Source organism: Rana temporaria, chromosome 5 (genome assembly GCF_905171775.1).
Source record: "Rana temporaria chromosome 5, aRanTem1.1, whole genome shotgun sequence".
NCBI lineage: Eukaryota > Metazoa > Chordata > Amphibia > Anura > Ranidae > Rana > Rana temporaria.
In genome coordinates, this window is record NC_053493.1 from 128,804,763 (window position 1) to 128,828,366 (window position 23,604).

General features: G+C 40.5%; 1 protein-coding gene across 1 annotated transcript in view; it reads right to left on the reverse strand.

The window, feature by feature from the left end:
* Nucleotides 1-23,604, reverse strand: part of TMC2 (transmembrane channel like 2) — a 170,149-nt gene that overhangs the window by 46,272 nt on the left and 100,273 nt on the right. The window contains exons 8-11 of the mRNA XM_040354395.1: nucleotides 15,292-15,439; nucleotides 7,734-7,922; nucleotides 1,558-1,737; nucleotides 1,318-1,473 (exon numbers count right to left, since the gene is read on the reverse strand). Of these exons, the coding sequence (XP_040210329.1) occupies nucleotides 1,318-1,473; nucleotides 1,558-1,737; nucleotides 7,734-7,922; nucleotides 15,292-15,439 (673 nt within the window). The remainder of the gene's footprint in view (nucleotides 1-1,317; nucleotides 1,474-1,557; nucleotides 1,738-7,733; nucleotides 7,923-15,291; nucleotides 15,440-23,604) is intronic.

Below are 23,604 nucleotides of genomic sequence, written 5' to 3' on the forward strand. Positions count from 1 at the left end.
ATTAAATTTCCCAAGTTGTGGGGACCCCTAACAGTAAAATTTTCGTAGCGTGGGCTGTCAGCACCCAAAACAAGACAAGTAATTTTCACCCCTAACCCAGGGATATTTAGCGCTCCGAGTCCCTTCCACTCGCACATTATTAAAACCCCTTATGGTACATTTTAGGATGTACCACTCTTTCTTTGTTCTCCTTTCTTTACCTTTTATTCTGTCTCTATCCTAATTTCTCGCCTGTTTTCCCCTAACCCTCTCTCTAGCTGTCTTTCTTGTTCTTTTTCTTATTCTTTTTCGTATTCTTTTTCTTATTCTTTCTCTCCCTTTTTCTTTGTTCCTCCCCCTCTTTTCCTCTCCCATGTAGAGAGGGAGAGACTGCGGGATTACGGAGGCATGTAAACTGACCACGGTATCATGGATCAGCAGCCATGATTACCATGGTTAGCACAAAAAGGGGGACACAGTAACAGGCAGGATGAACCAGGTATTTTTCAGTATAGAGAGGGACAAATTGCACAGCACAAGCACTAGCCTGTATATCCTGATTTAAAGGAACAGGATCATTTATTTTTTAGGGCTAAAACCACTTTAAGTATAGCTTTCTCTTCAGGAAAGAGAACAGTTAGCAGCACAGTAAGAACATTAACAAATCTCATTCCAAAGCTTGTGAGACTAGAAGTCAAAGATGCAATACCTTATACTAACTTTGCACATGTGCATCTATGAAACTAAATCCAAAGTAATGCTTAGGCACAGAACATTTGATGTTTTATAAGACAAAAAGTGAAATTTTCAAGGTATTACTTAAAGGGGTTGTAAAGGTTTGTTTTTTATTTTCCAAATAGGTTCCTTTAAGCTAGTGCATTGTTAGTTCACTTACCTTTTCCTTCCATTTCCCTTCTAAATGTTTTTTTTTCTTTGTCTGGATTTCTCACTTCCTGTTTCTCCTCAGTAAACTTCACACCATCATCCGTGCAGGGTTTAGTCAGCCAGAACAGCTTACTGAGGAGGAACAGGAAGTGAGAAATTCAACAAAGAAAACCAAGAATTTTTTTAGAACAGAAATGGAAGGAAAAGGTAAGTGAACCAACAATGCACTCGCTTAAAGGAACCTATTTAGAAAATAAAAAACGAACCTTTACAACTCCTTTAAGCAAAATTAACATTTCTATATTTTTCCTATAAGAGAGCCACTTTAAATCTGGTTTGCTATAATGACTTAATATATGTGTTTGGCTTTGCTCTATGCGATTAAATACATTTAAATCTGTATAATTTCAAGGCTGCAAAATTATACATAGAATAAAAGAAACATTTTCTTACAACTCCAACATTGGTCTCCCAACAGGGTCCCCTGGGCACATCGGCTGGATGCAGAGGTGGTGGTGTAGTATCAGTTCCATTTATAAATGTGGAAGCATTGTAATAGTTGTATAGTGTCCAGTGAGTGATGTTCTTTATTATGTCTTCTTGGGCTAGCTTTAGGAAGATATAATTATGCTTAGATGCATCAAGTAGTGATAGTACATTTTAGAAGCAAATTTCAGTAATTTTTTGTCTTACTTTTTCATTGACATCATCCATCAGAGCTAGTAAGAAGGTATAAAGATTGCCAAGGAATAAAGCAAATATTCTACCAAGCTGCCACTTTAGAGCCACACGGGGATGGTAATCTTCCAGATTTGCTATTGTTTCAAATAAAGGTGGGCAAAACATCCCAAGCAAAGACATTACAATCTCAACCTGTAAAAGAATCAAATAATTAAATGGCTAGTGTACAAAAAATGACTATTTGACTTATGTAACAAAGTTAGCGTGTTCACTCACCCACTGTTAAAAGAACTATTACAAATAGGATGCAACTAGTGGTGCCTTTATGTATAATTTATTCATAGTGTTTTTGTAGCTGAAAAACTTGGGCCATTAGATTATGCAAGTTTTAAATTGAGCTAGCATTGATTGTCACTTTGGCCCACCAGCTACAACACTTGACCAGTTGACCCAGCAATTTGATTGGCACCTTGCCTGACCAATAGAAAGATAAAAAGGCAGCCCAATGTTCTCACATTCTAGCTGAAGTTCAGATTTGCATAAAAGACAGACCCAGGTGGAAATCTAAAAGGCATATGCAGACACATCTAGCAATAACAACTTGACTCATCTGGAATAGTCTGTAACTGAGTTCATGTTCTGTGCATTTTCTGTGACCATTACAAGAGGATACGGAATCCCCATGTGTTTCATGTTGGTGAAGAATACATTGGGTCTCCTGAAATTTTTGCAGCAAGCATGTCTACTGGTACTGTGGCCAAACAGCTCTGTTGACTGATCAGTTTTTAACAAATTGTTCCAGAAGGCCTGGTGTTTACCTATACCAGGGGTGCCCAACCTTTTGATGGCCGAGGGCCACTTAAGCGACTTAGTAACCAGTGGCGGGCCACAATGAGCGGAGTGGGCAGATGACAGGTCTGTGTCCAGTCTGCATATGCAGACACAGCCCAATCTACTCTGTGGGCCCTCCGATCCAATCAGATAGAAGGGGGCAGATCGGATTGGAGGTAGGCAGGTGTAAATGGACCCTCTAATCACCTGCCGCTCCATAGAGGTGATTAGAGGGTCCGATTGGGTCGGACTGATCATGTGAAAGGGGCCTAAGGCTGCTTTTACACTGATGGTCTGCGGTCTATTGCGGCGCAGTGTATCTGCAGTTTTCCCACCGGTTAGCTGCACTTTGCCATAGACGTTTATTATATCCTGCAGGTGTGGTACACTTTCTGAAATGTCGCTTGCATCCTCTACCGCCGGCTTCATTTACAACACTGATGCTCTCGGATGGCAGGTCGGCAACCTGCAATCTGGGCTTGCCAACCAGTCATTCCAGAGCAGGAGGTTGCAGGTCACATCAGAGGGCTCCGCGGGCCACTGGTTGGGCACCCCTGACCTCTACTGTATGTTAAATGGCATACTCTAATCTTGCTCTGATGTTCTTTACATGGACAGCAAAGGATTTTTCGTAACACACCTCTCATGCAGGTTGACTTGTGGATGTATGTACTTTGACAGAAAAACAAACAATAAGTATATCCCAGATGTGTAAAAGCAGGTAACTCCCTAATAGGTCCTTATGAAATAAAGTGGACTAAGTAAGTTCATAATAGGCCACAGTAGTAAAAATAGTCCATAAAAAAACTTTGAGCACAAAGCAGGCAGCTCCACCAAGAGACATGAATGGATCTCTGAAAAGACAGTAAAGGACATAAGGGGGTGCCACTAATTGCAGTATTAAAAACATCTTTAATAAGGGAGCCAAATGTACACTCACAAAAATTCATGAAGGGAGCACTTGTATTTACAGTAGCATCTGTAGAGGGATCGTCCACACACCAGGGGGGAGTATTGGCAGCAGCTAACCGCATGGATGGATAAGCCAGGGAGAACTTGAATGGAAGGGCATCCAAAACCACAGAGGAAAGTGGAAGTGGAAGTGGCGTCAAGCCTGCACACAATCCATTGCATAGGCAACACGTCTTGGAGTGCCAATCAGCTCCTTTGTCAAACCTAATAGGCTATGGAAGATGATGCTCATACTTATAGTAGCAGTGGACCCTGGAGAGGAAGGGAGGGAACTCCTCAGCACTAGGGGAAAGGCTGAAATGCTGCCAGACAAAACAGCAGCCTCCACAAGACTCCAAGTGTGATTCAACTAATATCCAAAAAACTTTAAAATGAAAAAACAAAAACAATATAATAAAATACAATAATTTTAACACTCATGTAATCTTAAAAAAAAATCCAGCAATGGGAAAATATCTGTGCCAATGGATGACTAGGTAAAAGAGGGGGAGGGGGAAAATATGTGAAACATACTTAAGGAAAGTGATTATATCTTATAAATTGTATCTGGTTAATTACTCTATATCAGGTGTACCCTATATAATAGACAGAGGGTGAGGAGACTAATGGTCAGAAATTGACAACCCAATGAAAGAACAATAAGCAGCCAGTGGGGTATTATTATAAAATCATACTAATCTCTATCTTCTCATTGAGACCTACTGGAGCCAGCATTTTCAGTATATAAATACAGTTTGTCTCCTGTTCACTCTGTTTTTTTTAAATGTTCAGAGAGTAGGTGTTTGGGGATACTTTAATGACCCATACTTTTAAACTGTCAGAAAGTTTGTTATGTCATTCCTTAAAGTGTCAGGGGATAATGTGTTTGTTGGCACCTTCCTCCCCAAAAGTGTTTCCTCCCCAAACACTTTAAGGAACATCATAACAAACTTTGACAGTTTAAAAGTATGGGTCATTGAAGGTATCCCCAAACACCTACTCTTCAGCTGAACATTTAAAAAAACTGTGTGAACAGGAAACCTACTGAATTTACGTACTGGATATGCAGACTCCAGTAGGTCTCAATGAGGAGCTAGAGACTAGTATGATTTTATAATAATACTCCTCTGACTGTTTCTTTCCTTGGGTTACTGAGTTCTGATCATTAGTCTCCTCTCCCTCTCCTATTATAAAGGGTACAACTGATATAGAGTAATTAACAAGATAACATTTCTATAACATTTCTAAGATATGATAACTATTGTATTTTATTATGTTGTTATTGTTTGTAAATGTTAATGTTTTTGGATGTTAGTTGAATCACACTGTAAGGCTGCCTTTTCTCTAGTACTTGGGCTTCCAGTCCCTCTCCAGGCTCCCCTGCACCTATAAGTAAGAGTATAGTCTCCCATAACCTATTCAGTTTGACAAAGGAGCTGACTGGTGCTCTGAAACGCATTATCTAAGCAACGAATGACCCACTGGCTTGACATCGCTTCCCGTTCTGCCCACAGTGGTTACAGATGCCCTTCCATTCCAGCTGACATGTGGCTCCCTGGCTTATCCATCCACAAGGTTAACTGCTGCCAATATTCCTCCCTGGTGTGTGGACAATCTCACTACAGATGCTACTGTAATTACAAGTGCTCCCTTTGTGGATTTATGTGAGTGCACATTTGGCTGCCTTAATAAACTTGTTTTTAATTACTGCACTTAGTGGCGTCCCCTTGTATCCAGGCTTATAGGCATTCATAACTTTCTTTCTGTTGGCCTTAGGGAGAACTATTCAGCTTGGCATAATGACACCACACAAAAATAAAGGGACCCTAGATGCTTGAGGTTTAAAAAAGACAGATACTACCTGATACTCCCTAAGGAACTTCTAATGCCCTGTACACACAATTGGTCCATTCAATGAAAACGGTCTGATGGATTTTTCCATCAGTTATCCGATGAAGCTGACTGATGATCAGTCGTGCCTACACACCATCAGTTAAAAAACTGATCGTGTCAGAACGCAGTGACGTAAAACACAACGACTTGCTGAAAAAAATGAAGTTCAATGCTTCCAAGCATGCGTCGACTTGATTCTGAGCATGCATGGATTTTTAACCGATGGTTGTGCCTACAAACGATCGTTTTTTTTCTATAGGTTTTTTGTCCATCAGATAATTTTAAAACAAGTTCCTAATTTCTTAACCGATGGATAAATAACCGATGGGGCCCACACACGATCGGTTTAGTCTCATGAAAACGGTCCATCAGACTGTTTTCATCAGACAAACCGATCGTGTGTACGCGGCATAAGCGTTGGCACTGAATATGGAATAAATTCAAAATAAAGCTGCGCCACTGACAAATATATACTCGGGATCTGATATGAGTTAAGTCCATAAAAACAGTCCATAAGAACAGTGAAAATCTTCATTAGATGTAGTTCATGCATAGGTAAAAATCCACCAAAGTGACATGTATCAACACAATGAGTGATCCCTTCACCGGAGATATAAGGCCGCTTACCAGAGGGCAAGTTTCTATGCGCAGTCGGCTATAGCCCAGCGTGGAGGGTGATCCCATTGAGAACGTCCTATTGATGACGAAACGCGTCTGGGAGGACGTGCAGTGACGTCACCATGCTAAGGAGGAAGGGTTCCTCGTATCTGTTTTTATGGACTTGACTCATATCAGATCCTGAGTATATATTTGTCAGTGTCCTGTGGCGTGGCTTTATTTTGAATTTGGTCTTTGTCTGTGTATCGCACGCCAGCTGCTGCCTATTTTTAGTTTAACTACCTACACATTAGCGCAGTTTTCTGTTTTTCCACTGAATATGGAATACCAGATTCAAATTTCATGGATTTGAAATGGTGCCAAATGTATAGGTGTACTTATGTTTTCCATATGATAAATCTGCATTTGTGTTTATTTAGATCATTAACATAATTGTATCAAGTAAATTTTATGTGTCATTTGTTTATATTAAAACCAAAACCAAAAATAGATATGGTGGCTGCTTTAGCTTTCTCTCTCTGATTTGACCTGGTTATATGGCCAGTAACACACTTCCTGTATTAGTGGGATATAAATCTGAAGGAATGAGAAATGGAGGTAAAGCAGGCAGCAGCATTGTCAGTCTGTGGGAGGGTAGTAATAAATGTATTAGCAGATTTTAATTACACTAACAAACTGAATCCAAACTCCAGCTCACACTTTATAACCAGTTACAGCAGGTTTTTTTTTTTTTCCCTTTTGAGATAAAGGTTTTGTACGAATAAATAAAAGCTGATCATTTTAATCACTCCTGCCAGTGTTAAAGTGGTACAAAAGCACAACAAAAAATCTTCTCTCTGCAAATGAATGTCATTATGTGCTAGTATGCATCGCATACTAGCATATTATGAAAGACTTACCTGTAACCGAAGCCCTCCAGTGATGCGCTGTCACCGCTGACAGGGCTTCCATCTTCCACCCGGTCTTCCTTCAGGGTTTGCAGGCAGCAGCTGTTTGATTGGCCGAGCCGCGATAGCGTCACGGGAGTCACGGCCTTAGCACGGCTCTCTCTATGGATGGCACACTGCTAAAGTAAGCATCTACTTAAACGGTGCACGTTTAGGAGATATTTACTGTACCTACAGGTAAGCCTTATTAAAGGCTTACCTGTAGGTATAAGTTTTAAAAAAAACTTTACTACCACTTTAAGTGGTTTGTCTCATCCATGTAAACTGATTCTGGTGGAGATCTTGAGCTTGTGGAAAACAACAGAAAAAAGAAAGCCTAAAAAAGGAAACTAATACAGCCATCACATCTAATGCCGCATACACATGACCGTTTTTCATGACGAGAAAAATGCAAGTGTGTAGGCTCCAGAGCATTTTTATGGACGAGAAAAATGGGCATTAAAAATATAGAACCTGCTCTATTTTTTCTCGTCGTTTTTCACGTCATCATTTTTCTCGCCGTGAAAAACGGTTGTGTGTATGTTTTAACAATGGGAAAATTTGCATAATCAGCCCAAAGAGTGGCGTAATTCTAATGGAACTTCCCCTTTATAGTGCCATTGTACGTGTTGTATGTCACCGCGCTTTGCTCAAGCATTTTTTATCACGATCGTGTGTATGCAAGGCAGGCTTGAGAGGAATCACGTTGAGAAAAACGTTGTTTTTTTCCATGACATGAAAAACGATTGTGTGTACGCGGCATAAGAATTGGTAAGCTGCATTATAATTAATGTTTGCTTCCAGGTTTAATACTGCTTTAAGCATATCACCCTTATTTGTACGCACTGGATTTAAATGTTTTCCTGTTCAATCACTGAAAAAGTCAAACATTTGCATGGGGTGTACTTAATTTTTCACATGACTTGTAGAAAACTGATTTATTATTTGAACATTGTATATATAAACTACCTCATTTCTTTCATACCATCCAACATTCTGCATCTTGGAGAAAGTCTGTGAACGCTTCACAACAAAGTAAATGAGATAACCGCTCCCGCACAAGCAGCATATTATCATTACATTGGCCAGGACCCGAAGGAATCTAGTGAGATGAATGTTTTCATCCTTATTACTTTCCTCCTCATCTACAATAGATTCCTGAAAGAGAGAACGCAAAGTACAGAATCACATTAGCCCCAAAATAGAAAAGTAATGCTGATTATAGGTAACAAAAGCAAACAAAAAAGAAGAAAATCTAGGACATTATTATAGCAAAGCAGTCTGGGAAACTGCTGGAGCCCTGGGGATTGATATAGTCAGAAAATGGACATAATGTCACTGGAAAATACATTGAATATCATTTAAAAAGCTATAAATATAAGGAAAAATTTAGTCTTAGAAATACTAAAGGTACATCTCAAAGAGGTATATATATATATATATATATATATATATATATATATATATATATATATATATATATATATATATATATATATATATATATATAATATATACCTCTTTGAGATGTACCTTTAGTATTTCAAAGACTAAATGTTTCCTTATATTTATAGCTTTTTAAATGATGATATATATATATATATATATAACGCAAAGCACATTTTTAAATATATATATAAAAAAATTACAAATTACCATTTGCTAGTAAAAAAAAAAAAGAAAGAAAAAAAAAGCACACATGGGCATGTGTTATGTACATTAAAAATGCAAAAACGTATATATACATAATGTTCGATAATATATCAGATTATTAAGGACACATGATCCATAGTACCTCATTCACATATATGTTTGTTCATAGAATATCTTTTCCATATTTGTTATATTTTTAGGAACTGTGGTTTCCATGGATGTCAGCCAACACCATTTTTTTCAACAAAAGGTTAAATCGCTTTATGTATTGCAGTATTATTATAGTAATGTTTAGTGCTAACAGATCTTTCAATAGATAAAATGTTCGACACTTATTGATGTCAATAATATATCAATAGAAAGTAATGAGATCAAATTTTGCAGTTGGGAATTCATCAATAAAGATTAATGAGATTTATAATGGAAAAAGCAGATCATGTAATCGATTTAAATTGACTACTCAATAATAAGACATAATCCTGCTAGATGTATATACCATATGTATAGCAAACTATAAACAGAGAAAAATACCATGGGTACTATCTATAATACAATAAAGTTGCAAGCATTTTATATATATGTATATATATATATATACATATATATATATATATATATATATATATATATATATATATATATATATATATATATATATATATATATATATATATATGTTACATGGTCCATTCCTGACAGTCGCAAATGTATAATTATTCAAAATGGAGAAGTTGCTGTTCACAACCCACGAAGGTGTGTGACTTCATTGTAAACAAACTGCTTCTAACAAGCCAGAATTTATCTCACTAGCAAGCTTAAAGTGGAACTTAACCCACTGATACAACAACGTGATGGTTGAGATCTGATGGCGCTCTGGATCTCGTATAGTGTGGGAGAGCAGAGGTTTTCTCAGGGTTGTTTCCTGAGACCACAAGACACTGACGGGAGCCTTTTCCAGTACCTTGGGTCATACAGCGCTTTTGACCTCTCTTGCTGTAAGGTAATGAGGGTCAACTTCATTCAGTGTGTAGGGATCTTCACTTTATTAATATGTTGGGAGCACAAGTAACAGTTTTTCACTCCATAGGACACTGAGCACGGTTTCATTTGAACAAAAAGTTTAATCTATTATGGACTTTAATGCACTTTAATTTCCACATATTTATTACTCATTATATATGATTTAATATTGGTTTAATATTGTTCACTAATTTTTCACCAGTCACATTGCTAGCGCTGTTTGTCTAAGGGCACTTTCACAATGAGGCACGGGGGGGTTGGCGGTAAAGCGATGCTAGTTTTGGTGCCGCTTCACCATAATTTTAGAAGCGCTTTTCGCAGGGCTGTCTTAATGAGAGGGCACACCTGGGCACTGCCCAGGGGCCCCAGCTGCATGGGGGGCCCCTGTCCTTTCCCCAAAGCAGCTTTTCCTTGAGCCTGGGCTATCCCAAAATTGTAGCAGCCCAGGCTGCCCCTCTACATCCCAGATGTCCCCCCATCACTCTGACCCCTCTTCACCCTAGATATCCCCTACCTCCTACCTACTTGATTTCTGTTTACCTGCACTGTCTCCATTGTAGGAGCCCCAGAGCATTACTTTGCCCAGGGGCCCATTATGCTATTAAGACGGCCCTGGCTTTTCGGCCGCTACCAGGGCGCTTTTAACCCCTGCTAGCGGCCAAATAAAGGGTTACAATGGGTTAACCCTCGGGCTTTCACACTGGAGTGACAGGAGAGGCACTTTACAGGTACTTTGCAGGCGCTATTTATAGCTCTATAGCACCTGTAAAGTGCCTCAGTCTGAAAGTAGCCTAATGCCCGGTACACACGATTCGATTATCGGACGAATGGTCTTCCTTTTTTTTTGTATGCTAATCTCACGTCGAAATCTGATGAGTTTACTAAAGTCACGAAAATTCTCGTACGGCAGAATAAAAAATCGGAAGTGATGTCATGTGTTGTAATGCATTTGTATTGCATTTTCGAACGACAGCTGTACTGATTAAACAAAAAAATTTCCGCGCATGTTTGATAGAATAAAATTGGATGAACTGTCCCGATCGGCTCTCGAAAGCTCTGTACTAACGATCCGATTATCATACGATCGTTTAGAAAGTGGCATTTTTCATACGATTTTCGGATCGTGTGTACGGGGCTTAAGGATTAGTTTCCTATGACACCACCTTTTTTCTACTATCACTTGATTGAAACAGCTGCTTCATGGATACATTGCAGTTAATTTGTTTAATCTGGGATCGAGTGTTTTCACTTATATGCCTTGAAAAATAACTATGCTTATGTTGGCTCTCAGCCAAAACTGTCAAGCCATCAAATAGTTGGTGTTCTAGCTAATCACATGTGCAGTATCATGGCAATTACAGAACAAACCGAAGCCAAAATGGCAGCTTCCTTGGCTCTAAAGGATAGGAAGGTTTAGTTCCTTGTTAACCACTTAACATCTGCTAACAGTACATTTATTGCTAGCAGATGGCAAAGCCAGGCTAAGTGATGTACTGGTAAAAAAAAAAGAATTTAATCTAATTTCTTAATTTTCCGTAAAATTGGGACAACAAATTCCAACTTTAAAAAACTCACCATGTCTCTTAATAAATAGTTGGACTGTCTACGTTACAAAAAGGAATCATTTGGGTGTGTTTGTATTGTCCTGGTATTTTAAGGCTTTAAGAAATTAGATCATTACATCAGGATTGATCAACTTTTATATATATATACCAGGGCTCAAAATTGCAAGTCCTGAGCTACTAGCCAGGCCTCAAGGGTTACTTGCCACCAGATGCCCCACCCAACCCTAATTCCGCCCCTAAACACACCCTCATAAATGATCTCATGAAATGACACTTAAATGTTTTATGCAGAATTAAGTTCTAAAAATAAATATTAACAACAACTTTATCCGTGCCCAACAATGCAGCCTCACCTGTGTCCATCAATGCTGCTTCAACCGTGTCCACCAAAGCAGCCTGCCCATGTCCACCAAAGCAGCCTGCCCATGTCCACCAACGCAGCCTCCCCGTGTCCACCAACGCAGCCTCCTCGTGTCCACCAACGCAGCCTCCCCGTGTCCACCAACGCAGCCTCCCCGTGTCCACCAACACAGCCTCCCCGTGTCCACCAACGCAGCCTCCCTATGTGCACTAACGATGCCTCCCCATGTCCATCATGCTACCTCCATGTGTCCATCATGCTGCCTCCATGTGTCCATCATGCAGTGGAAGAGAGGAAAGGAAGAGGATTGACGGCCGGATGATCAGAGTGCTGAGGGACATCACTGGAACATCTTTCTTTTCACTAACAGTGTGTTCCCACCACTCAGCATCACATATAGCCCTGCTCCCTGGCTGAGGAGCTTTGATACACGTCACTCGTCCGGGGTGATCTGTCTATCAAAGTCTCGGGACCAGGGGGCGGTCTGTGTGTGACAGTGAGTGTGGGGAAACACTCTGCTATTGAAATGAAAGCCGCTAGTGATGTTCCTCGCACTCTGATGATTCGTCCGCCTGTTCTCCTCTCTTCCCCCCCAAGAGTGCTGCGAGAAGGACTCCCATACAACCCGCTAGCCGGCGGTGCTAGCCCCCCTCACTCCCAGGCAGCCCTTGCTCGCCAGCCCTCAAAATCCACTTGCAAAATGCGAGCAGGCGAGTGAAATTTTTGAGGGCTGTATATACCATAGTTTGTAAACCCAATAACTTTGGAAATGTAGCAGACTACATTTTGCATTACATTTATGAAGGAAAACTATTTGTTTCCAAAATGTTATAACAGAAACGAAGAAAACCTTGTTTTTTCATTTATTTAACACAAAAGAAAAAAAAACACTGGTGATTAAATACTACCAAAAGAAAGCTCTATTTGTGTAAAAAAAATGATATACATTTCATTTGGGTATAGTGTTGCATGACCGAGCAATTACCAGTTAAACTAGCACAGTGCTGAATAGCAGAAAATGTCCTGGCCATGAAGGGTGTAAAAAATTCCAGAGTAGTAGTTTAAAAGCATACAATGATACTATGTAATTTTTCTGCAGATCACTGAAAGAGCAGCAAATGTTGAATCAAAAAATGCTGTATAGACCTGAATGTCTGTATGGCAATTCGTGATGTTCTTATATTCAGACTGGTATTGTCTTGAGATAATCTATTGCGAGTAGTAGTTGTGTATAGTTCATATAGTTTGAACACAAAACATCTTGCTGCTTGGCTGCATATTTGTATATCCATGGTTCCTGAAATTTGGATTGTTGCGTACAAAAATAGGGTCCCTGGTTGGATAACCCCCAAATACCCCATGCATTTCATCGACACCTGTGGTCTCTCTAAAAGGTGTGTGTTTTATAATTTATAAAGTCTGGAATGTATGTCTGGCAATATAATTGGGCTACAGTTACAGGCATTTGGCTATCAAACAAACTTTTTTGGATACTATGTACTGGTATAAAGACTGCAGGCAGTTCTCCTCTTGGGAAAATACATGCAAGAAATCTTCTTTAAGAGGAACTACTTATAGGTAATTACATTTTTTTTACGTAAAGGAAAACCTCATCAACTGTGTTTTATCACACAATATATTTTATCAATGAAAAAGGGACATATAAGAAAAAGAGAGCATTTTATAAGTTGTCCTTGCCAAAAGAGGAAGCACTAAAATAGATATTTACGATTTGTTATCTTTTTTTATTATTGCTTTGTCTTGCTACATCTGAGCACTTGTGGGTACCTCCAGCAGTACAACTGTATTGAAAGGGCCCGCTCAGAGAAATCTCAAGCATCTTTAGAGCTTAAATAACATGAAACCATCTTATTTTTATCTGCATACTCTTGATTGGTGGGCTGCACAATCCAGCTTTGTATACAAGACAGTATCTAGCTAGTAATTGAACATTCTGATTTTAATTTACTCTTCAATAAACATTTATTTTTGGTGGCAAGAAAGAGTATAATTTATGTGTCCAGTCAGTGGCAAAACTACCAGGGTCACAAAGGTCACACTTGCCACCGGGCCCTGGCATTCTGTCACTGTCAGGTGGACCCAGTGGGGTTGCTTGCCACAGTGTTTTGAGCTGATAGCATCTCTCATTTAGCCCAAAGCCTGCACTGACAGTTCCCTCCCTTCGCCCTCGCACGGATGGGAGAGGAAAGTGACGATCTGCTTCTTCTCCTGCCGACTCCAGCCTCTCTCCTCCTGTGTGCACCGTGGGAAGTGTAAAGCTAAGCAGCTGAGTTTGATCATTCAGCTTCTGGGTTTCACACTTCCTCCAATGCACACACAGGAGGAGAGGGGAGGGGGAAGCAGCTTGGCTCTCTCCTCTCCCGTCAGTGTGAGGGTGGAGGGAGGGGCAGCTGTCAGTGCAGGCTCTGGGCTTCATGAGAGAGATGTTCTCAGCTCAGAGTCCTGCTGAGGAGGCACTGATAGGCTGCAATGATGGCCACAGATAGACGGCATTGATGAGCACTGATAGGTGGCACTGATAGGCAGCACTGATAAGTGGTACTTATGGGCACTGATAGGCAGCATTGTTGAGCACTTATAGGTGGCACTAATAGGCCTGCACTGATGGGCTCCGATAGGGGGGCACTGATAGGCAGCACTAATAAGCACTATTGATAAGCACTGAAAGGTAGCACTAACAGATGGCACTGATAGGCACTGATAGGCAGTATTGATGAGCACTGATAGCTGTCACTGATAGGCAGCACTGATAGTCGGCACTGATGGGCATTGATAGGCAGCCCTGATTATCAGTGTAAACAATGTACTGATAGTCTTTCCAGTTACCAGGTCTCCTTTCCTCACACAGACACAGCGTGGGAGGAAAGGACTGCCGATAACCGGCAAGTCTGTTTACATGTGATCAGCTGCGACATGGTAAAGGGCCGCTGTGATTGGCCCTTTACAGTGATTTATGATCAGGACACAGCAGTCACAGAGTGAGCTGGATGCGTGCCTCAGGGGGCACGCGGGAGGCATAGTTCTGGGAGAATGTCCAAAGACGCCCTACCAAATCTAGAAACTCGGATGGAAGGGGGTGTCAAGGGTGCCCTTCATGGTTTATTACACTGGGGCCCTGAAGGTTCTAATTATGCCTCTGTGTCCAGTACTACATGAACTCTAAATAAGAATGCGTAGGGATTGCATTGTGAAAAAAAAAATCAAAACAAAGGGGAAAAAAGACATGTTTACTTCTTATTTTTTTTTCTGATATATTTTTCTCTACAAATTATCATAACCCAGCATGAGGAAATATGGGAATAGTATAAGTGTCATGCTATCAAATTCCCAAAGTATTTAGGGCTACTTTCACACTGAGGTGCTTAGGAGTGGTGTATAAAGCGCTGCAAAAACGATGGTAAAGCACCACTAAAAATTGCGGCACTTTACCGCCAATGCCCGCCCCCGTGTGAAAGTGCCCTAAAACTAAAATGGGTGTAATATTATTTCCCCAACTGTGTATGTGTGCTTCTGAAGAAAGTAGAAGAATACACTTGAAAGTTCTCACACTATGCAGAAAATCCCCAATCACACAGCTCACAGGATGTCCTCTAACCTACAAGGTCCAATCAATATGTTGTTTTCTCTTGATCAAACCTTTTATTTGATTTATCCTTTTCTCCACTGATTTGTATAGTAAAAAAGATGCATCTGACATTCTAGAGGATTATATATACTGACATCCCTTTTCTATCCACATTATCTGATTAAATGAAAAAAAAAATGTAGCAAGGAGAACAATAACTGATTACAACATAAAATCACTGACTTAATTTACATTAATGATGGGGAATAAATTATGAATCATATTCATGCTGTCAAGTTAAACTACCCCTAAGCATCAGGATTAATAGACTTTTGTTTTTACCTTAAAGCTAGTTGTTATTGATGCAAATTTGTTATCTGCCGTCTCTGGGTTTCCAATCAAATAATCCCAGCTAGTAAACATTTTAAAGCTGAAATTGTAATTCCCATCATCTCCATCAGCAGTGTTTTCGTGGGCATTACTTGCCATCCTGGAACACAAAATAGTTAATATTTAGTATGAAGCATTCTCATTTATTGCAAATCACAGAAAACTTTTGATTGGCTTTTTTAATTAAGGAGGCAAAATGAATGCAAGCTACATAGAAGTCACTGGGGACAATTTTCAAAATGATCATCACACGAGTTATGACTATAGTAGCAGTTTTTGCCTAAAGATACTTTTGAGGCTATATGACATGTTTGTTAAAGAGAAAGTGAAAAAATAGCCATTTTCGTTTTTGGTAATTCAAATGAAATCCTAAATCATGAGAATATGAGGTTTTCAGTAGTTAGAAATCCATTTCACCGACACCAGTGGCACAGACTATCTTATCATAGAGAAATGACCCTAGAGTTTCATATCTCATACCAATGAAAGCTAATAACCATTAAATGGATTATATGGATCTTGATGGTCATACGTCAGAATCAAAGGCGATCATTCATACTTATACTAGTGAAGTTCCCACATTGCGTGAATGACAGAATTTAGAAGGCATCACATGTGACGAGTGAGCATGATTAGTGATGTATTTGAGGGGTCGATATGCAATATATGGCCATAGGATTTGAGCACTTGTAGTGCAAAGTGGATTTGCCTTTCGTAAATAACCCCCTATGTGATTCCCACCCATGGCCCCTTCCTAGTTTCCCATCCTTGATTGCACTGACCCCATTATTTTAATTTCAACATAAACTGAATACAACTGTTTTGCTCATCACAAGTTTATACAAAATCATTGCTCTCATATCCCTAAATCGCTTAATGGCTTTCTCTTATTACTGATTTAAATTCTCTTACATTGTATGCCCATGTCATCACCACCATAACCTTGTTTCATTTAAATGTTAAATGTTAGAATCTGATGATTATACCAAATTTAAAAGTAATTTCAGACAAATTACGCATTATAAATATATAAAAAAGGAAAAAAAAAGAGTACCACTGATGTGGGAGCCACATTATTGGGGGGTTTTGTGTGGGTGGCAGGTGGGGGGGGGGGTGGTAGGTGGCAAGTGGTAATTGAAATACAAATGGGGAGTGGCGGGGGTATGGGGGTTCTCCCCCCAATTTTGGGGAGGGCAGCAGTCCTGGTGGGGACTCACTTTCAGAGCTCAACCTCCGGGGGGTGAACTGTAGGATGGAGAAGGAGGGCCACGGATCTTTGGGCCTTGGGAAGGCCGCAATCCCCCATTTTGAGAGGGAAAGGGGGGGTGGGGGGAAGGTCAGTAGGGGGAGGGGGGCTGAAGGTGAGTTGGGGGGTTGGATGGGGGGAGGGATTGTGAGGGAGGGAGGGCGCGTACGGTTTGGGGTTTTCTCCTACTTATAAAAAATAGGATACTGGATGTGGCAATGTACCAATGCCGATACACTGAAAAGAACTACATGAACCAATTAGGATTGAACAGTAAAATGATGGGAAAGGAAAGGGCGATTACCCAGGTATCCCTGGTTACCTTAAAAATAGTTTCGTATAATGTACGGGGGCTGAACACTCCCATCAAAAGGGGTAATATTCTGAGAGAACTAAAATATCTCAAAGTGGATGTAGTATTACTAAAAGAGACACATATCTCGCAGGATTCAAATCTTAAAATCTGTTCACACGATTATCCGCTATAGTACTATGGGGACTCTCCGACTAAACGTGCCATAGGTTTCGCCAGGGAAGTAAGATTTGTCCCTGGGGAAAGAATAGTAGACCCGGAAGGGCGCTATCTGTTGCTCAAGGGCAAAGGGGGTAATCGCAAAGTTTATGGACTTTAAGAAAGGTGGGGTAATTATGGCCGGGGATTTAAATCTCTGTTTGGACCCAGAAGTCGATTGTACGTCACACGCGCAGCGGACTGGGAATGCCCAATGGAAATCACTTAAAAAGAAACTACACCAACATCAATTGATGGACGTATGGAGAATACAACACCCTAAAATACGTGACTATACATTCCATTCCGCTGTACACCGGACGTACTCAAGAATTGACATATTGTTGGTTGATCATAGATCATTGGACGCAGTGACAAGTTCTGATATAGGAATAGTTACCTTGTCAGATCATGCCCCTGTATCAATAAACTTAAAAATAGAGGGAGTGTAAAAGAGAAATAATATCTGGAGACTTAGGCCCCATACACACGAGAGAATTTATCCGCGGATACGGTCCAGCGGACCGTTTCCACGGATAAATCCTCTCAAAGATTTCCGCAGATTTCTATGCGATGGAGTGTACACACCATCGCATTGAAATCCGCGCGGAAATCCTCTGGCGATGACGTGTCGCGCCGTCGCCGCGATTATGACGCGGCGACGGGCGCGACGCTGTCATATAAGGAATTCCACGCATGCGTCAAATCATTACGACGCGTGCGGGGAATCCCTTTGGACGGATGGATCCGGTGAGTCTGTACAGACGAGCGGATCCATCCGTTGGAATGGATTCCAGCAGATGGATTTGTTGTGCATGTCAGCAAATATCCGATCTGCTGGAATCCATCCCAGAGGAGATTTCTCCGCGGAAACAGATCCGGTGGCGTGTACACACCATAGGATCTATCCGCAGAAACCCATTTGCTGGGATTTATCTGCGGATGGATTCTATAGTGTGTATGGGGCCTTAATGAAGATCTAATACAAGATGTAGAGGTTACAGACAGGATTAAAGAGGAGTTAGAGCTGTATTTTAAAACAAACAGCTCAAAACATATGTCAGAATCATTAGTATGGGAGGCTCACAAGGCCTATATTAGGGGAATTCTGGTTGCAATAGGAACAGCAAAAAAAAAGGAAAGCAGGAGGAAATGTGATGAGTTACATAAAATAATCTTCGATCTCGAACAGCGTCATAAACAAATAGGTGATCATGAAGTTGAACGTGTCGTCATTCTAAAAAGAGAGGAATTAAGAGATCTCATTGAACAAGAAAACAGAACGGCCCTCTATAGATTTAAGAAAGAGAGGTATCAATCGAGGACTAACTTTATTGAAAGCATACAAATGGGTAAAGATGGTAAGGTATACACAACCCCTGAAATTGCAAGAGTATTTCAAGAACATTATGGGAAGCTGTACTCGATAACCCAAAGTGACCCGCCAGACAAAGTAAAAATGCGGTCAGATAATACTAAAAAACTACTAACAGAAATAGGCCTAAAAAAATACCAGCGGATACATTTAATTTCTTAGAAGACCCCATTACGGAAGCAGAAATACGGAAAAATGTAAAGGAGTCCCTTGCAGGGAAAAGTCCAGGTCCCGATGGGCTGACGACCGCATACTATAAGAAGTTTAGCGATATTTTGGTCCCCAAGATGTGTTCTTATATGAATGGTATCGGCACTAATTGGGATAACGATAATTCCTAAGGAAGGCAAGGATCCCTCTCTGTGTTCCAGTTACAGACCCATCTCCCTACTGAATGACGACATGAAGCTGTTCGCTAAAATATTAGCCGGCAGAATTAAGTCAATAATGAAGGATCTGGTGCATACCGATCAAGTGGGTTTTATCCCAGGCAGGGAAAGTAGGGATAATAGTATTAGAATGCTTCTACTGATACAAAATAAAAGAAAGTATATCCCCAGGTCTACTACTGTCAATAGACGCTGAAAAAGCGTTTGACAGAGTAGACTGGGGATTTCTACAGAATACATTAGAGGCATATGGGGTGGGACCTAAGATGTTGGGGTGGATAATGGCTCTTTACAATCACCCAACCGCTAGAGTTAAAATAAATGGGATAGTATCAGGGTCATTTGAGATGTTTAATGGGACCCGACAGGGGTGTCCCCTGTCCTCCTTACTGTTTATCCTATCTATCTCTAGAACCACTGCTGGCTGGGATTAGAAATAATCCTGATATCATGGGGATACGGATAGAAGAAGAGGAACACAAACTCGCGGCGTACGCCGATGATATTCTGCTTTACATAATGAACCCAACGATAACTCTCCCTAACTTATTAAAAACTCTTAAAACATATGGGGAGGTATCAAATTTCAAAATGAATCCCCTAAAAATCGGAAATACTTAACATAAACGTCAAAGCACAGGAGGAATGTAGATACAAACAAGACTTCCCATTTATCTGGAGAGACACCAAGTTAAAATATTTAGGAGTCAATATTACATCATCACCTGAGTCAATCTACCAACATAATTGCATCCCACTACTGAATGATATTAAAACGGATTTAAATAAAATCGCATCTAGACAGAGATCTATCCTAGGGAGAATAAACAGTTTTAAAATGCTAACCCTCCCCAAGATTTTATATAAGAAAAGGTGGGTTAAATTGGAAAGTAGTATGAATAAGGCAATATTAGGGAAAGAGATTTGGATACCGGCACATTTTAGACATCTAAATGAGCACATGCACATGATCACACTGACATCAATGTCAATTTGGGATATGGTACACAAAAAGGAAAAATGAAGATATAATTTCCCACTAATCCCACTAAATGACACAAATTATTTTGCACCGGGGAAAGCTAGTTTGTTTGGTAACTGGATAAAAAAAAAAGATGCACAATTAAAGGATATATTAAAAGAAGGTAAAATACGCACTTATGAGGAATTGAAAAAAAAAAAATATTTGATCTATACAGGTGGCGGTGCGCACAGCTGAAACACTTTGTGGAATCCCTCCCTTATCCGATTAGGCCGGAGGGTAATCTGCTCCCACTAGAGCGCTTGTGCTCAGCGCCAAACGGAAAGGGAGGGATCTCCCCGATTTATACATTTTTGATTGGGCTAATAATTTCGGGGCCACCACCGTATATTAAAAAATGGCAAGAGGAGTTGGAAACAGGTGAAACTGAGATAGATGTTGGGAAAATACTAAAGTTGACGCATATCACATCAACCATTGGTGGTTTGATAGAAATTAATTACAAATGCCTAGCACACTGGGATATAACCCCGGACATAGCACACCACTATCAAAGGGAAACCTCTAAATTTTGTTGGAGGGGCTGTTCGAAACTGGGAACTATGGGCCAGATTCACGAAAATTTGCGGCCGTGTAACGTAACCCGTTTACGTTACACCGCCGCAAGTTTTTAGTGTAAGTGCCTGATCCTCAAAGCACTTACCTGGAAACTTGCGGCGGTGTAATGTAAAGTCGTCCGGCGCAAGCCCGCCCAATTCAAATGGGGCGGGTACCATTTAAATTAGGCGCGCTCCCGCGCCGGACGTTCTGCGCATGCTCCGTTCGCAATTTTCCCGACGTGCTTTGCGCAAACTTACGGCGGCCCGACGTGTTTGTGAATCGCGACGTGCGTAACGTACTTACGGCGGGAAAAAAAATTCAAAAGCGACGTGGGAACGACGGGCATACTTTAACATGGTGGAGTAATTTTACACCATGTTAAAGCACACCTAACTTTGCGACAGGAAAAAAAAACTTGCGCCGACGTAACGACGGGAAAAACATTTGTGGATCGCCGTAACTGCTAATTTGCATACCCGACGCTGGAATACAACGCAAACTCCCCCCAGCGGCGGCCGATGTATTACATCCTAAGATCCGACGGTGTAAGTCAATTACACCTGTCGGATCTTTGGGCTATCTTTAAACTGAAATGGCAAGACTGGTTAAAATATAAGCAGACACAGAGATTTGCAGAAAGGATGGTATAGAGCAGGAAGGGCGATAGGCAAAGGGAGACATGACACGAGATGGGTAGGGTGGGTAGGATGGAGGGGTTGGGGTAGGGTCAGGGTTGGGGTTTTCTTAAAACTGGAAAATAAAGTATTTTTGTATATTTTTTTGGGGGCCGGAACAGGCTATTTGACTGTGATTGAAATATTGTATGTACTTTATACCTAATAAAAAAAAAATCTACATTCTGCATACAATTAAATATCAAAATTTAAAAGATAAGTTTATAAATTGAAAAGTAAAAAAATCAAGGCTCTTTCTCTAGCTCCGCAAATACAGAAAACCTCCTCAATAGGTCCTTTCTTTCCTCCTCCAATGACTGTGGTGTCCCACAACGGCAGTAGAACAATCAGTAAAAATCTAGTGCTGCGCTGTCCATGCCTATTTCCTATAGATTTGAATAGGAAATAAGGCGATGCTACTGCGGCATTTGTAAAGCCTCATACACAAGGTCGGACTTCAAACAAACTTTTCTGTGGATTTTTGTTTGAAGGGCGTTGGCCATGAACTTGGTATGCATACACACGACAGGACTTTTTCAGCAAACTTTCCCAAAATCATGTGGTTTTTCTGCTCTTTACCACCACCCTTTGGTCAACTTCTGCTATTGTTGGTTGATTTTAACATTGGTTCTGAGCATGCGTATTTTTACTTCGGACTAAAGTCCGATGGATTTCTGTACACATGGCAGAACTTTGCACCGTAGGACTTTTGTTGCCGAAAAGTTTGTCCGTTTGCAGAGCGAACTTTAGTTCGATGAAAACCGAAAAAGTTTGTCCGATGGAGCGTACACACGGTCGGATTTTTTTGAAAACCTGCTCATTTTGAAGTTTGTTTTCAAAAAGTCTGACCGTGTGTATGGGCCTTTAGTCCCATTCAGGTCTATGGGATCATAGTGCACAGGCATGGACAGCTCAGCACCAGACTTTTACTGGCTGGGATGCTGTCAGAAGAAGTAATTTAGGGGAGGTTGTAGTTGGCTACAATTTAGTGTATTAAGGGGTTGGGAGGAGGGCTGGGTGGTGGTGTTAAAAATTGTGAACTTTGCACTGTGATGGGTTTCAGAATGGGTTGCACAATTCCAAAATAAATATTTTTGCACAGGATTATTTTGTATGGGGAAACTGAATACACATATATTGAACATACACAAGATCACCAGTAAATCTAGCAACATGGAAGCTGCCATTGCCAAATTGTTTGCCAAATTGTTTTTGAAAATGCAACAAAAAAAAAACCTCATATGCACATGCTCGTTCCAGGTCAGTGACTTAGCAAAAAAAGGATAGAAATAATGGCCCTGGTGGAAAAACCTTAACCACTTCAGCCCCAGAAGGATTTAAAGAATACAAATCAGTTGCAGGTCCCATATTTCTGTTTAACATAATACTTGCTTCTGCAAATCTATTTATTTTATTTGTAGCTCTACCTGCAGGAGCTGCTTGGTAGATTGTGTTCTCTGTTCTTCTGCCCCGACTGAGGACAACCTCAGCTCCACTGGCACATCAGGTTAAGAAAATGGATACTGCACTGCTACTGAGAGCACATATATTAATACCCTGCACACAACTAAAGTTCAGTATCAAAAAGAAAACATCAGAATGGTTAGTGGTAAATAAAATGTGTTTTTTTTAATATATATTTTTGGGGGATTTTTATTGTAGCAAAAAGTAAAAAATATAGTTTTTTTTTCAAAATCGTCGCTCTTTTTTGTTTATAGTGCAAAAAATAAAAGAGGTGATCAAATGCCACCAAAAGAAAGCTCTGTAGAAAAATAGGACGTAAATTTTGTTTGAGTACAACCTTGCACGACCGCGCAATTGTCAGCTAAAGTGACGCAGTACAGAATCACAAAAAATGCTCTGGTCAGGAAGCAGGTAAATCTTTCTGGGCTTCTGGGCTGAGTGAACAGTCTTTAGTGCTAGTTCTTCAGCTGGCTAGCATTGGGGCCCAGTCTACATGCAGTAATTAATTCAGCTAATTAGATGACCAGTTCTTATGTGCTTAGTCTCTGCTAGCAGCAACAGGTAATGACAGCAGTGTCCTCTCACCAGTCCCAGCAATTCAACAACAAGGATCTCACTGTTCAGATGTCAGGTCACTTCTGGATCTGCCCGGAGTGAATCTGATCCTCAGCACACAACTACAGGCTTGTAGCAAGTTTATGTGTTCACAGTAGTGTGTAGACCTTGGTCTCCTCACAGCAAAAAAAAAAACTTCCTAGGTATTCAACCTGAGAAAAGATACCTATCTCGCATTGGGAATTGTAGTCCAATGGTTCATAGACCGCCATAGTAAAGTTTCTTTCTCAAACTTCATCTTCCATGATTTAATGCTGCCAGCCATCAAGTCTTTTGAGTTCCTTCTGCTTGTCAGCTCCCCCTGTTGGATGGAGGTGAGGTAGCGTTAACCCATTCAGCTCAGGTCCATTGAGAGCACTGCAGCATAGTGTCCTAAATTGATCTCTGCTTCTCTAGTCAACCCCCCTTG